This window comes from Lycorma delicatula, chromosome 1 (genome assembly GCF_047948215.1).
Source record: "Lycorma delicatula isolate Av1 chromosome 1, ASM4794821v1, whole genome shotgun sequence".
Classification (NCBI taxonomy): Eukaryota; Metazoa; Arthropoda; class Insecta; order Hemiptera; family Fulgoridae; genus Lycorma; species Lycorma delicatula.
In genome coordinates this window covers 140,711,812-140,729,112 of record NC_134455.1, presented here as the reverse complement: position 1 = coordinate 140,729,112, position 17,301 = coordinate 140,711,812, and the positions used below count along the sequence as shown (strand labels likewise).

Genomic DNA, 17,301 nt, shown 5'->3' with positions numbered 1-17,301 from the left:
CTATTTCACTGATTGCTTGAATAAAATTTATCAATGAAAATAACAATCACTCTGTTCAATAATTATTTCTAGGGAATTAAACAATACTATTTGTTACTCATATAATAAAAATATATTTTTAAATACATATTGTTGTATGTTTGCAGTTCGATCAGGATACTGAGATTGACAATTGAAAATGTTTATATAATTACAATTTATTAGTTTAAGAACATAAATAAAATAAAAGAAATCAATAATAAAAATGAAAATAACAATAACAATAATAAACAACTCACAACAATAATCAAAACAGTAATAATGACAATAGCAAAAAATAAGAATACTAAATGTCAATAATAAACAAATAATAATCACAGTAATCACAACCACACCAATAATAATAATAAACAGTGATTATACACAAAACAGAATTTAAAGCAACTGTCAGGATTTATTTACAGGTAGTTAAATATTGAAAATCAGAATTCAGAACCAATGACAAAAGACATTAGCATGATCGCTAATCTTAACACTTTCAACCACTAGATTGATAACAATAGTAAATTGATAAGGCAAGTATAAAGTTCTGTTACTGCAAATACTTTTGCTGTTCAAATAAACTACCCTAAAAATTATGAATGAGATTTATAGTACATTATCTCTTTCACTTATAATCTAACTGTAACTCACCGAACCATTTCTTGTTTTCATGTACTATCCACACTGGAAATACTTGTGATGTCATCTTAGTCGCATCAAATGTGTACACACTAAAAATTCACTCCTTCACTGACCTCCTAGCAGAATACTCTCGCATAAAACTCAGATAATCACTCATCGCTTAGAACTCTATTGTAGCACTCTCTCGCAGACCAACCATCAACTGGTGCTTCCCAGAGCATTTATATTTCTATTCTCTTTACCTGCAAGACCAGACCCAACTAGAAGTGTGAGAATGATCGTCCACACTCACATTTTACCATGAGACACCTACCCTGATCCAGTAAACCCTTTTCATTGAACATCTGTCTAGGTGTGCCAACGGTCAGTATTACAAAGGAAGATTGTTAAACGGACCTATTAGCTTTACTAAACGCGTTTCTTTTAGCCCTTTCTGGATTCTCCCATTATTATATTTTCTACTACATTCTTCTTAATTGGCAAGAATCTGTTACTTAGGTCTGTTTTACTGGTCTTTGTACAATATTATTGAAATTTGTTTATACTGAATATTTTAACAGTATATACTTTATTGTAATATTTACTATCTCCTTTATATAAAACTTTTATTAAAACAAGCACATTCTAAAAACAAAGTTAAATTTCTTTGTAAGGTAAAGTTTTATATGTTCAACAAACTAATGTAATAAATATGAAAATAACAAAGGAAATGTGGGCACATCTCTGTATTTTTTACTTTAAAAGAAAGAGAGAATATAAAACTGCATGAATAATGTCAAATTTCTTCAGTCTTATAAAAATAATTTTAAAATTATCTCTTATGTTGGTGACCACCATAAAATTAAATTGTTTTTTTTTAAATTAAATAATTAAAACAAAAAGCACTACTATTACAATCTGCATAAATTAGAAAGTAAACATAAATACCCATAAAAGCATAAGATTTCGTACTATAACTAAGTTTCACTTTTAAATTATTTCAGAAATAAAAGGAGAAAGTTTTCAATTTACCCTGCTAGATATATTTTTTTTGTGTACATTTAAGCTTTACTCATGATAAAGTAAACAAGTTTTATTTTTTCTTTCTCTAATGTGTAATAAAAAAAGGTAACCCTCCGGTTTACCCAATCAGTTTATCTTGTTAAATTTACTAAAAGATTACTTAAATACAAAATTACTTGGTTACTTTAACAATTTGAGAAAATCTTTTATTTGTTTGTCATCATAATTATATCATTATATGTTATGACTTATAGTCTAAAATAATTCTGATATTCAAAGCATTTACATGTGAAAGTGGAAGAAAATTTATTCCTAACTTACAGATAGACTTAGCATTTAATTACTAGTTGTTATTTAAAATTTTATCTCAGAAAGTTTATTGTTTTACGATTTCTTAAGGCCGTCCATTTATATTCAAATATTTGATTATTATTATAGTTTGATCATCTACTTATGGCAGATGGCAATTTTATTGTTTTAATTTAGATATTTAATATTGTATTTTACTGTGGTTTTATTTCACCTTTAGCAAACACCATAGGCACTTAACAACTATGCTGTACTACATAAGGAATATTTTTCTTTATGATATTGTGCATCTTAATTGTTCATTTTATTTGTTTTATTTTATTGTTATTTAATCTTTATGTCTTGTTTTAACTGTTAGTTTTAATTATTTAATATTACTGTTATCTAATTTTTTAAATTTGACACTGTTAGATAAATTGTTTACTACAGTAATTTTGTGTCCGAGCACTGATAATAACAATTCATTCCATGCTCACAAAAAAAAAAAAACCAGTCATGTATGATTATTTAGATTATAAATAAATATGGTAATATGAATGTTATAAGACTACCAATGGATATGCAGAGAATTATTTTTGAAATTTTTTTCTTTCCATCTAGAGCTGTTAATCTCTTTTTTAATTATATTTCAAGATTTCAAGATGAAGCAGATAATTTTTTTCATTTTTCATAAAGTTTTAAAAAGTATTTAATCGTTCTCTGCTACATAAATGTTTCATTTTTTATTTTCCCATTCAATGTAATATGTAGCTTTTTGGATGAAGTAAATCCAGTATATCCTCAATACATAATGCTGGCATCACAACTTACTACTAGAAAATCATTTGTTACCTATAGCAAATAACTATTTGATGCTAATAATTCTAGCCATAAATTTGTAAAAACTGTAAAAATACTTGATTGAACTGATGATAGAATAGTCTCATTCATCTGTCCTGGACTGATGGATGATTAGCAAAATATTTACTATAAATACTACAAAATAAACTAGTTCTAGAAATACATAGGTTGTAATAATGTAATAGTATAATAATTCAGTAATCCTCTCTAAAATTTAGAAAGTAAACAAAATACTTGAAAAAGTAAGTAACATTCACTTTCAAAGCTTGTATAGAATGCTTTAAAAAATAACACACACACACAAATTATAAGTTATCTACATTTTTAATATCTTAATAACAGTAGTAAATATTTCCTATTTTCAAGAAATAAGCTGTTACTTTTATACTGATTTGAATATTTGATTGTGGATACCGCCTGTTCTTTGGTGGTTGGATTTCAATTAACCACACATCTCAGGAATGGTCGACCTGAGACAGTACAAGACTACATACACTTCATTTACATTCATACATATCATTCTCATTTAAATATTTTTTGATTTACATTAAAAAATTATTATTAATAAACATGTTAACTTAAAAAAAAATATTCTATAGAAGCTTCCCACAGCTTCAGGTATAATTATTATCAATAACTTTTCAATTTTAAAGAAATAATTCTTTAAATAATCTCAAGTTTATTTTTAATTAATAGACCTCAAATTTTAAACATTTTATTTAATGAAATAGGATAAGTTAAAGATTGAAAATAAAATATTACTGTCATATTAAATATCAAATATTACTATCAATATTACTGACAGTTTTTAATTAATACATCTTTAAAAGCTAAAAAAAATAATTTTTATTAATTAAAAAGGATATTTTACTAATGCGGAATCTATAAAGTATTTTTATAAAGTGAAAATGGATAGAAGTCACCATGTCCAGTGCCATTTAAAAAGACATTTTTTATATATCTCAAATGAATAGTGTACTGATAAGTGTAAATTATTAAAAAAGCATTTTCCTTCCTAATATTTTTTTTCATTTTGCATCTTCTTCCCTTTCATACTTACTTTTTTTACAGCTTTGATTATAAAAAATTGAACTTTTACTACATTGATTCATGCGAAGAGTGAAGTTATGATCAGTTCTTACAATAAATAAATAAAATCAGTTCAATAAATAAATCAGTTCTTTACAATAAGTAAACTTATAATCAAAATGCACAAATTAATCAAGTATAATACAATTAGAAACTTAGAGATAAAAATAAAATTACATTATTTATAAAATAGAATAAATAAATTAACAAAAATAATTTATTATAAATAATTATTTATGATTTTTAAAGTAAAGAAATATTGATAAAACAGTATAAATAACAATACTACCTGCTGAATATTTTGTGAGATTTTGTGTAGATCAGTAAGTCCAAAATATTCAGCTATGTATAAGACATATAAAACAATATCGTTTTTGTTACCATTAAATTATTGCTTTAAAATTAAACTGTACTTTTTTAGAAAAATAAAAACATAAAAATGGTAAAAAAGAAATTATCAAAGAGAGAGTTAGAAAGAATAGCTGAAGCAGAAGCTAAGAAAAAACAGCAAGAAGAAGAAGCTGAAAGGCAACGACTTAGAAAAGAAGAAAAGGAAAGAATGAAAAAAGAACAAGCTAGAGCTAGAGAAAAAGCACAAAAAGAAGCAAATGAACATGAAAATAGAATACAAACGTTGAGTAAATCATGTGCTTTATTTAATGAAATGAAAGAGAAAAAATTACAAAAAGATATTAAAAGTAGAGAAGAAGAAGATTGGATTCTGTACTTAAAGTGTGATGGTAAACCAAATCCTGGTAACCTAGGAGAAATGAATACTTATTTATACTTATGGCAACTTGAAAATGATTCAGATTACATAGATAATACTATAATCAGATGCACTGAAGTTTTGAAGCTGCTAGATGTGTCAGACAATCTAATAAATAATCCATTGAATGCATCTGAAAATTTGGTGAAAAACTGGAAAGAAGTAAGGCAAAATTTTAGAACAGAATTACAAACCCGTATCGATAATGCAACATTTTCAATTTTACGTAATCTTGAACAAAATATGATTTCAATAGATTTAAGTACAGTTCATTACCTAAAAGAATGTCCGCATTTTATACTTGGTTTATGGACAGAAATTATAAATCCACACCCATGGAATTATGAACCAGTTGCACCAACTGTAGATTTTTCACAAATTGGTGTATCATTACAGGTTCCATATCAACTAGCAAAAGAATATTATGTAATAAGAGTGCTTTGGGTGAAATATAATCATTATTCTGATATATCTATGACATGGAATTCAAAACCATTATTACCTGAATATAATCGTGATTTATTTACTTTAAATTTTGAAGAATATGAACAAAAACAACAACTAAAAAAAATGATTGAAGAAGAATTAAGAATACAAAGAGAACGTGAAAAAAGTAAAAGAAAAAAAAGACATACTAAGACAACTACTGAGCCAGAAGTAATGGCTCAAAATGAGACTACAACAAAACCAACAACAGAACCTTTACCAGTAGAGACTGAAAGTGGATTAAAAGAAATACCAGAACAAGAACGTAAAGAAAAAGAATCAAAAGAGAAAACTGAAATAACAGATAACACAGAGGTTATAACACCAGTAACAGCAACAGTGAATCTACAAAGATCACCTTCAGAAATATTATTAGAGAATGAAGAAAATCTCAAAACAATATTAAAAGAATATCTTAAGACTGAAGTAAAGGAAAAGGAGATCAATATGCGTCAACGTATTGTGCTTGGAGGTGTGTTTCATATAAATTTGCTGGAACAACCATCACAACCAAAAATATTACCTGATCGCACAATACTCACAATAATCCATGGTGAACCCAAAATACGTCATTTAGATTATTATGAGGTAAGATAAAAATAAATTTTATTAACTTGCACATACACTGATTTTTTTTATTATTATTGCTTCTGGGCCTCTAGACTGCTAGCCCGCTCACTGAGTCTAATTCCTGCAGCAAAGGATTCTTTTTTCTTTCTGTTGTTGTTGAATATCTGCAGTCTTTCATCATCTAAGAGTGGGTGGCTTACCTCTCAGTGTTATTCCTCCTTCTGAGGGTACCAGTGTAGTCCAGGCAACATCTCCTCACCATGGTCACTGGTATCAGTCTGGTGGCCCAGGCCCTGAAAGGCCAAAGTATCCAGGGAGTGACTAAAGAGTCAACTCATCCATCTACGTTGGCATTTCTATCTAATCGCATGTCCTTGATTTTCATACAATTTAGTGGTACTGATCAAATTGCAGTCACCATCCTCCATGGCAGTCAACAGGGAGACCCCCTTTCTGCCATATACACATGTTGTTTAGCTTTAATTTTTCTTTTAGAGTTAAAGAAAAAGTTATAATTCTATAACAAACAGAAAAAAAACATACTCAAATCTTCAACTTTATTGACTTAGGATAGGCTAGATTTTAGGAATCATAGGTCCCTGATTAGCTTTTCTGTCCGTAGGTTGGCCACAATGGCAGGTAGCAAAGACGCGTGCCCTTCCTGCGGCAAAGTGTTTTTCGGCAAGCAGAAGTACCTGCAACGTACTCGCTGCAAATGCTGATAACATATTTTGTACCAGTTTTTGTATAAAGAGTATTGTATCTAAAAATAAAGCAATAACTATAATTGTCAAAGATGTCTGATAAAGAAAGCAGTATAAAATGACGATACACCTGTCAAACCTCTCACTACGTCTAATTTATCAATATCAACTTTGGAAGAAGATAATAATGATAGAGTAGATAATGTTGAGTTCCAGTATTTACTGTTGATATTGATCATAATATATTTAAATGTGATGTCTCTTCTGCTGTGTGCACAATCCAATCATCATTACAGGATGCTGTCTGTAATTGAGATTACAAATACTTTGCAGTGTGAAATGTTACAAGTCTGAACCCCAGTTGCTTCGAAAGGAAAATTCAGATTTGAAGCTAGTGATTGCTGAGTTAATCGCCACTGCTAAGCGATATTCGCCTGGATCATTGATTTTTGCTGGTGCGACTGATATTGTTACTGACAAACATTCAAAATCATATTCTAACAGAACAAAAAATTGGGCTACTTTGAAAAGTAGTGATGAGAGTAATCCTAAGTCTTATAATTCTAACCTTGTTGATTTGGATATTGGTATGATCCTTGAGATTTCAATTACTGACACCAATGTTATTAAAGAAAACGACCATGTTCCTTCACCAAACAAAACTTCCAATAAATTCTCGGAAAGAAACCGGGATGATAATTTATCATCTTTTTGGGCTCTTGTAGTAAATTGGAAAAATAAGAACAAGAGCAACCAAGATAATTATTAGAGTTAATAATACTAGAACATCAAAACCAAAGAATGTTGAACTTGGGAACTGTCAAATCAAGACTGGCAAAGGATCAAGGAAAAAACTTCCAGCAAAAAAAGGTTCGGTAAACCTTATACGAATATTAATCTTGTATCAAGTCACGGAAAGAAGGCATTGTTTGCGTCAAGATTTCCCACATCTGTGTCAGAAAAAGATATTGAGTCGCTCTTCAATTCTTTAGCCTTAAGATTTTTCAGTCACAAAATTAAATACTAGATTCTCCTCTTATAGATCCTTTCACGTCGAAGTCCTGGCTTCTGATTACAATAAAATAGATGTTCCTAATATATGGTTCATGGGTTATCTTGATTGCACCATTTTTGGAACTTTAAAACATAGGGAAGATTTGCAGAAAGTTGTCAATGAAAACCCATCAGAGGAAGGGTCTCAGTAGTACAAAATGAAAAGTAAAGACCTCACAATCTTTTATCAAAATGTTCATGGTTTGCGGACTATGAGTGTAGACTTTCTCCATCTATTGTGTCTGCTGATTACGATAAAATAGCGATCACAGAGATGTGGTTTGGGAGTCATCTCAGTTCTTAGTTTTTCCCTGATTTCTATATTGTATATAGATCCGACAGGAACTATAGTGCATCAGTCAAGCATGGAAGTGGTTCTTTGTTGGCAATAAAGAATGTTTATGCAGCCATCAGAAAATCAGATCTGGAGATTGCTCCAGAAGTCATCAGGTTGAAAGTACCGTGTGTTGGTGGCTGAAAGATTCTTATAGGAAACCATTACCACAGTTTTCACCTTTTGTGTATTCCACCATTTCATATTACTTCATAAGCTTCACAACTATGATCTCACGCGATTTGTGACGTGGTTCTCATTTTATCTTAAAGAGAGGCGTTTTACAGTCTGTTACTCCGGTATATCATCTGATGAATTTTTTTATGCCATATCTGGAGTCTTACAGGTGTTCAATCTGGATTCCATGCTGTTTATAAATTATATTTCCCAAGTCTTCACTATTGATTTTCAACTGTACACCAGTGACTTAACAATGCATCATCGTAACTGTTCTGTTTATGATACCATCTCCTCCAAAGGAATACTGACGCTGTTCTTAGATGGTCACAGCTGAATTATATGCCAATGAACATCAACAAAATTCTTTGTATTACGTATTCACGAAAGACAAACCAGTCTATCTTTCATTATTACATAGATTCCCACGTTGTTAGAAAAGAAAGGCTTGTTCACGATCCCAGTGTTTTTCTTGATTCTGAAATATATGTGTATATGAATAATTATATTAATAATAAGGCTAAGTGAAATCTCATACTTATAAAATAGATATTACTTTTCAAGAGATCTCCACATGTTTGCTACTGTACAAAGCACGTGTCAGATGTCATCTGAAGTATGCTAAAACATTCTGGAACAGACATACGTTTACGCCAATGCTGTTATTGAGGGAATCCAGATAATTTCATGGTTGTGTCATAAATTTGAGTTAACTCACCTGCTGCTGATGATATTCAACTCCAATACAAGTTACCACTTTTATCTGCAAGAAGAAAGTTCAACAATGCGCTACTATGCAACATTTTAAAGGATAGTGGTGCTGCGTCAAATATCAGTCTCAGAATACCGAACAGAAGATTACGCAATTTTTGTTCTTTGGTTGTTCCAATGCAGAGCACTCCTCCAGATGTAAGATGTTTTGGTATTGCTTCTACATTGTGGAATGATATTGATTTCTTAGAACAAAATCAAAATATTTTCAAAAAAATCTGAAGAGAATCTTACTCTTATTAACTTCGACTCTACTTGTCATTTGATGGCATCACTTCTTTATTCTAGGTGATCCCCTGTTCTTCATAAGTTTTTTCTCGTTTATTACTGTGCAGTACTAATGGCTTCGGCTGTTTACTATATGTAAATTTCCTCTGTTACTTCCTACTACCTTCCACTTTTTGTCCATTTAGCATGGTAGGGATGCTTTGTAAGTGGAGTTGGAAAAGTTATAAAAAAAAAATTATTATTATTAATTCTCTCACAATTTCAAGATTTATACATGGAAATATATTAAATATTTGTATTTATGAAAAATTCTGAGTGATCAGATTTCAAACCTAGATTTTTCTGGTTGAAAGCTGAAGATGCTAACACATTTCCATGAAAATCAGTTACCTCCTATTTATAGTTTAATTTGTTTTTTTTTTAGTTACATACTACACTTACTCACTGAAGTTTGTATTAAAACAAGAGAATGAAAGTCAAAGTGTCAAATTAAACCAAATAAATACAATCAATAATAAGATAATTACCACCACTATAATAATTCTGGAACATACAAATTTAATTATTTATTAGGAGGCCAAAATGTTTTTCACACCTGTCATTACATAAATCTGTGATAATTCCCATATCAGATGTCTGGAAAACCATTATTTATTTTAAATATAAATTTATAGCAATAAACAAGTAATATAGTTTTGAATGAGAAAAAATTATTCCCAGATAACACAATAAATTAGAAAATACTGATACAGAACATTATCAATTTAAAAAAGTATATGTAAATCAATGTTTCTGACCTTTACTTCCTCCATAAAAAGTTATCAAGGAAGTCATCTAAAAGAGATTGTAAGATTTAAACCTAGTAGATTTATTATTTAACCCATTCAATTTTTTTTTTAACTGGCCATAAAATATGATTAATTTTGCATATACTTATCATTACCAGAGTCTTGTTTTTGCTGAATATACTTCCATTTTTTTTTTTTTTTTTTAAATAAGGGTACAGTATGTATATTTTTTATGTGTTTATTAGTGTCATTGTTAATACCAGTGCATACTTTCTCTGAAATTTTCAACTGAGCAATAAAGTTATGAAAAAGTAATGTCTGAACCATAGACAGTGTTATTAGTGGTTTAAATATTTCAGAATAGAAAGAAAAACAATTTAAAACAAAAATCTGGACAATGATCAAAAAGTATTTTTCTATCATCAGGGAAAATTATCAGCCAACTGTCTGAGACTCTAAAATCTTACTAACTGTGAACTATTATCTGTGCACTAACTGTCTGCAAAATATTACTATCAGAAGTGGGAATTTGTCAAATTTTGTATCATTTGATTTTACCTACACCTGAACATGTATAATGTTACAGAAAAATTTGTGCCACAGCTGCTAACCACGAAAAAAAACATACTGTATCTGTTAGAAACTTTTTGGTCAGCAAAATTTTAACAGAAACTTTAAAAAAAATGTCAAAAAATGAAGAATATGGTATGTAGTTTGACATGGAAATCAGAATAGAACCATTACAGACGCTGTTACTATTTTATCTAAAAAAACAGTGCAACCAAGTTATGCAAAGTTATGTATAGTATATATGCATTTCTATGCATAGTATATGCATGTATAATATAGTATATATGCATTTCTATGCATATATACTATATTATACATTTATTTATAGTGTAACTATTACAAATATTTTAATAATTAATACAGGTGCATCACTGAATCGGGCATTTTAAAATTTAATGAGCACTAAATTCTTTTATTTTTTTTTTAAATGTGAACAATTTTATAAGTAAAAGCTATTAAAATACTCGTATATTGGCAAAAATCCTATTTAAAAAAAATAGTAACTAGGGAATTATAATGTTCAGCTTTATCCAGTAGGTACTTCATACAACAAGTTTACAATCTACAAGCTTGTTACAGTAGGCTTACACATCTGCTGTAAATATTTTATTAATATGTTGCATTGTTATGAATACTTATGAGTAGTTTATTACCTTGATATTGTTGAATTTACAAACAGATGTTTATTCTAATAAATTACAAAAGACGCAATATTATGCATATAAAAAAAATCTTGTTTTTCAAGAATATGAAATAATCAGAATATTTAGAATATTAAATGTACTAGAAATATCTGAAAATTAAATAATCTGCAAATTTTACCAAAAATTAATACATATACCTTGACATAAGGCCAAAAAATGAAAAATATTTTTCAACATAAAATAGTGTGCTATATTGATTAGGAAACTTTTCAGATACAAAACCTAACAGGAAATGTATTGGCCATTAGAAAAAAATGAACTGAATTGCAAAACTGGCATTATTCAGTTAGTAAGGTTTCATAATGAAGAAATAAAAAAAGTAATGTATCCAGAACCTTACAGGATCTATGCCAAACCATAATTTTGATCTAAGAAAGAATTTTAATTAAATATTATTAATTTGCATACCATTTTAATTTCTGTGAATTATATTTCATAAAAAATAATTTGTATTTGGGTTATATAAAAGCAATAACACAAACATCGTTTATACTATGTGGTGATAATATTAGTTGAACAATAAAATTTGATAGTGATTTGTTAAAACAACCTTATTTTAAAACTCGCATGATAAGCTGCTTAATAATTAATAATAAATTGTAGTATTCATAAAATGGCTAGTTTTATGCTTAATATTACATAAGCTTTTCACATATAAATAATATATAATAAGCTTTAAATTATATAAGCTTTAAACTTATTATATATAGTGAATATGACTTATTATATATAGTGAATATAACTTATTATATATAGTGAATATTATATATCCTCAAAGAAAAAAAATGATACAACTGCTACAACTGAATCACTTATCATTGCTGATATTCATTGATTAACAGTGTTATCATAAGAATTGCATTCTAATTATGACAACATTGATTTGTAGACTTTTTTAGCTACTCAGCAAGCATGCTGCTGTATATGTCAATGAGGTTATCATAAAAATATTAATACTGTAAAAAATAAATCAACTTCAAGGTAAAAGTCTACTTAAGTACATTTTAGTGAACACTACATGTCCAAAAGGATTGATTATCTGATTTATGTGATGCTAACATAAATTACAGCACACATATACTCGTATTTTGGATGACATTCAGTTGGCTGAAATCAAGAAGGAACTTAAATCACTGAAAATTAGATGATTAATGATTAAATCAATGAACAAGATAAATAGTAATAAATAGATAAATAGTATTTAATTACTTACTATCTTCCCACATTAATGTATTCCTTTTAATGCCTTCAAATTGTTGAAAAGGGATTTAGAAAAAAAATTTTCTAAATCCCTAATTTTCTAAATGATTATCATTTTCCAAAAAATTTTCTAAATGGGTAAGACCATCTTAATGATGTACCCATTGTCTATACCATATGTTTCCTTTTCTTTTTTTTTTGTTCAACCTCCGGGTTCGCAGTTAAGCATTTCTTTCTGCAAAGGATGAGATGAGTGTTTTGTAGCGTGTGAGAAAAATGCCATGCCTGACCGGGATTCGAACCCAGGACCTCCGAGTGAGATCCTGGGTTCAAATCCCAGGACCCTTATGTTTTCTTTTCTACTTCTTTGTAAATGCCAGTTATACACATGAAACGTTTCCAGTCAAGTTCTTGAGCATTATTTCCTTATAAATTCAACTTTTGTCATATATTTTTTCTTTTATAATTTTAAGAGTAAGAAAAAAATCTTCTGCAAAAAAAAATTATTTTGGATTATATTAGTAGCAGTGTTAGTCCCATGCACTGCTAGTTGAGAATGCCATGATTACTGTTGCAAAGATTAGATATTACTAGGGCACTTCAGTTATGGCTCCTGTAACATTAACCACGACTACTCTACTCTTCATTAATATAAAAAAGAGCAGGGTTCAGTAATTCATTTTTTATGGTCAGAAGTTGGATTAGGGGTTGAAATTCAGAAAAAAATGTCAACATATTTCCCTACAATGGAATCTGAAAAATTCATAAATGGCTGCACTAGTGTTATGCAGATAAAATGAGCCAGAACCCATCCATTGTCATAAGTGATGACAACAGATAAGTGATTACTGTTGAGTTGCAAAACTCAGACTCAAACAAGTGCAACTCAACAAGTCATGATTCATGGAAACAAATGCCAAAGACTAGTAATGTCTAAGTAAAGACTTGACTTGAGTAATTTGTTGTTACTTGATAATGACCATCTGCATACTGCTGAAAATGCTATTGAAATGCACCTGAAAATTAAATCTGAGATACTGGCTCATCCTCCAACTGGCCCTGATCTCATCCTTTAGGCTCCCACTCATTTGGCCACTTACAAAAATATTAAGAGGCCATTAGTTTACCTCAGATCAATACAATGTATGTGCAGCTTATGTCCAAACACAAATATTTTTTCTTAGAATATAACGCACCTTGTCCAGCTGTGGAATAAATTTACTGAAATGTAAATAAATATGTTAAAGATAATATTACTAACTAATCCAGCTTATTCACATAATCTTTATGATCATATTACAGTTACTACAGATAATCTTTCTACTAGTTTTCATTTTTTTATTTATTTTTTAGTAGATTTCTGAAGAATTTGGAAGTCGCTACTGCGCCCTGTCATGTATGTACACTTATGTATTTATGAATGTATATATAAGATTTTTTCCGCCGCTCTACCAGACGCAAATTTTAACCAATTTTGTTGAAACTTGGTGGGGGTAATTTAAACCTATTGGTAATAGAGTGCTACTGATTTTCAAATAAAATGGTTTACAGGTACCATTGTTATAGTTATAATAAGACCAACATTTTAGTATTTTATTTCATATTAAGGAAAGTTATTCTGGTAAGAAGAAAAGGGGTTGGTGCTCAAAATTTAGTTTTAGAATTTTAATCATTTTGAACACATAATACTAACATAACATGAAATATAAAAAAAAAACATCAAAAGCTAGCTAAAACACTGAAAACAATATTATTTTCAAAAATCATTAGAGCAGGCACGTCCTTTCTTTCTTTTCTGTCAGAAGCGCGGATTTCCGCCTTTCTTATGTACTTAGAGCAACAGTTTTTATATTTTGTTTATTTTAAGATAATGCAGCATTTTGTTTCTTCCATGTAATCATAAAATATAAGACATGTACGGACATAATCTTTTTTTCTTTTAAAATGAGGTATATGTACCCCCACCTCCAAAAGAAGAAGAAGACAAACCACTACATAGTACTGATGAACCAGAAGCTGAGAAAAAACCTGAGGAAGATAGTTTGAATCGTCTTACACTGATAAATATAACATTACCAGACACAGTATTATGGTTTGACACTCCAATTGCAGTTCAATGGCGTGATGATATCAATCAGTGGACTACTGAATATATATATGACTCAAGATTTAATGAAGAGAAACAGGTATTATAAGCTCAATCATTTTTTAATACATTTGTCAAAGTATTTTTTTTTTATTTTGAAACTAAATAAAGATAATTTTATTTTCCATTTTAAATACAGCATTTATTTTAATATTACAGTATTTTTAAATATTTATTATCTTCATATATTAGAAAGTTACTAATACTGTACATTACAAATATTAAATTGTGTTTAAAACTGCAACATAATTAAATTAAATAAGACTAACAGTATTCAACAGTCATACTCCTTTCCCCTGTCTTGTATGGTGTAGTTATGTTACTCTCTTTACAAATATATACAGCTTTTCTCAAAAAATGTATCAAAAATATTTATCAATTTAATATTTATATTATTTTATTTATATCTTTAAAAACTCAATTTTCTCTTGAAAAATGAACAATATTTTCAATGCTGCGTTATATATCCTAGGTATAGTCTTAAATTATACTTGTCTTTATTTTCTAAGAGGTGTGAATGGGCACAAAAATTTTCACCTGAATTTCATTTAGTACATCTGTTAACTACCTTTTCCTAACTTGTTTTGGTAAAAAAAAAACAACATATTCCAAAATGTTTTTACTCAGTAATTTTTTTTTTTTTTTTGTAGTGCTGCCTAATGAACTTTTTATGCACTGAACATAAAAGATTTTATGAAAATAATTTATCACAATCATATGAAACATAAAATTGAAAATTATATTGAGTCAATGCATCAGACAAGACCTAGCCTTCTGATTTTTCCACATAAATATTAATTTCCACACACTAAATTTCCCTTATTCAAGACTAAAATTCATGGTATGCTAAACTTGTGTAAAAAAATATATATAGATAATTAATCACCCTATAACTTTCAGTTAATTTTTCAAAAGTATATATTTTCTTTCAATAGGTCATTACATTTCGTGTTGGCAAGATGGCTCCAATTGGTTTATCTACAGCCAGATTTATTAATCTCCCATATCAAGCCTGGGAAATGCGCCCTGACTGGAAAGGAGGTCCTGGGGGTGTATTTTTTAGTATAACTGCTGCAACAATCATCATTGAATTTATAATAAGGAATAATAAGGTTTGTATAAACTCACTTCAAAATGCCAGTGGCAATGCCCTTCAAGATTTGGTTGGTTTATACTTTGAACCAAACAGATTAATAAGGATGTTACAAAAAGGTGGTGTTGACGTATTTCCAGAACATGATGCATTTATCTATACTGAAGGCATAACTCCTAAACACTGGATTACAGAGAATCATATTTATCAATGTATGGCACTTTTAAGTACAACATATAATTTTTCTTGGTCAAGATGGAATCTCCTTGCTGGACAAAAGAAAATCGTAATGCAAATTAGAGAATTTCTTGATAGAAAACGACTTCCAAATTATAGTATGTTGCTTGTAACCCCTCAGAGAACTATTGTAGTTGACTGTACTGAAGTCAGTCAAGCATTTTCAGAACAGGGAATTCAAGGAATGGAATATTACCCCGACTTATACTGGTTAACTCAAGCCCATGCTTCATCTACTTCAAAGGAAAAAATTGAAAAAGCTGATTTAATGCTAGTTCAGACTGTCAATCTTATTTTAACAAGGACTCGTGTATTTAGTTTCTCATGAAAGATACACTTTTTTATAAACTTTCATATCAGTGGGAACATTTCTGCTTTTTTTTTTCCAGAAGATTCAGGGTTCAAATGCCTGACTTGAATATTGTACCTGGTTTTTGTGTGCTATAAATGATGGATTTTATTATGATGAGAGGTCTCTTCATCACAAAAAAGTAATGTAATTGAAAATTAACTTGAATAAATAAACAGGATATTTTTCAATGGAATTTTGTTTTATTATTTGAAAAAGAAGTTTTCAATGAGTAGAAATATCTCTAGAAATTATGAACAATGCTTACAAACTGACTGGTAATGAACATCAATACCAACTAGTTTGCCAAAAATCTGTCTGTTAATAATCATCAGTAGATACTGAGGAATTTGTATTAAAAAATTCTAATTAACAAAAGATGTTTCAATAAAGAAATAATAATATTTATAAACTACACTTACAATACAAATATGTCTACCACTGTAAGAAAATCATTTTATGAGATAACTAATATGATTATGAAGTAAGAAAAAATAATTTTACACAATCCTAATTTAAAGCATATACAATTTCTCAATTGTAAAGTACCATTGAAACTTCAGCGCTTGTGTACTTTAGGTGGTACTACAGTTTCAAAAAAAATTTCTTTTTCTCTAAATATGATCTGATTTTTAAAATTTGTGAAAATTTTTTTTTAATATTAGCGTTTTCACAATTTCTTTTCAACTTTGTTTCCTTTTTTGTTTTTGCATTATTCTGAACTTTTGTCTTTACATGTAATCTTTTGTAATTGCTGTCATGCTAATAATACTAATTATTTCATCATTACTTATAGAATTCATATAAATTGACTTAAAAAATAATTATAATATGAGTATGACTTTCTTTCTTTCTTTCTTTTTCCTGTTTAGCCTCCGGTAATTATCTTTCAGATAATACTTCAGAGGGTGAATGAGGATGATATGTATGAGTGTAAATGAAGTGTAGTCTTGTGCAGTCTCAGTTCGACCATTCCTGCGATGTGTGGTTAATTGAAATCCAACCACCAAAGAACACACGTATCCACAATCTAGTATTCAAATCCGTGTTAAAATAACTGGCTTTACTAGGACTTGAATGCTGGAACTCTCGGCTTCCAAATCAGCTGATTTGAGAAGACGCGTTCACCACTAGACCAACCTGGTGGGTTAGGAACAGTCAAACTGAGATTGTACAAGGCTACACTTCATTTACATTCATACATATCATTCTCACTCAT

General features: G+C 29.1%; 1 protein-coding gene across 1 annotated transcript; it reads left to right on the top strand.

The window, feature by feature from the left end:
- Positions 1-4,342: 4,342 nt before the first annotated feature.
- Positions 4,343-16,061, top strand: LOC142317671 (dynein axonemal intermediate chain 7-like). The gene is made up of 3 exons (XM_075354224.1): positions 4,343-5,746; positions 14,207-14,443; positions 15,339-16,061. Exons 1-3 carry the CDS (start codon positions 4,343-4,345, stop codon positions 16,059-16,061), a joined length of 2,364 nt encoding a protein of 787 aa, XP_075210339.1.
- The last annotated feature ends 1,240 nt before the right edge of the window (positions 16,062-17,301 follow it).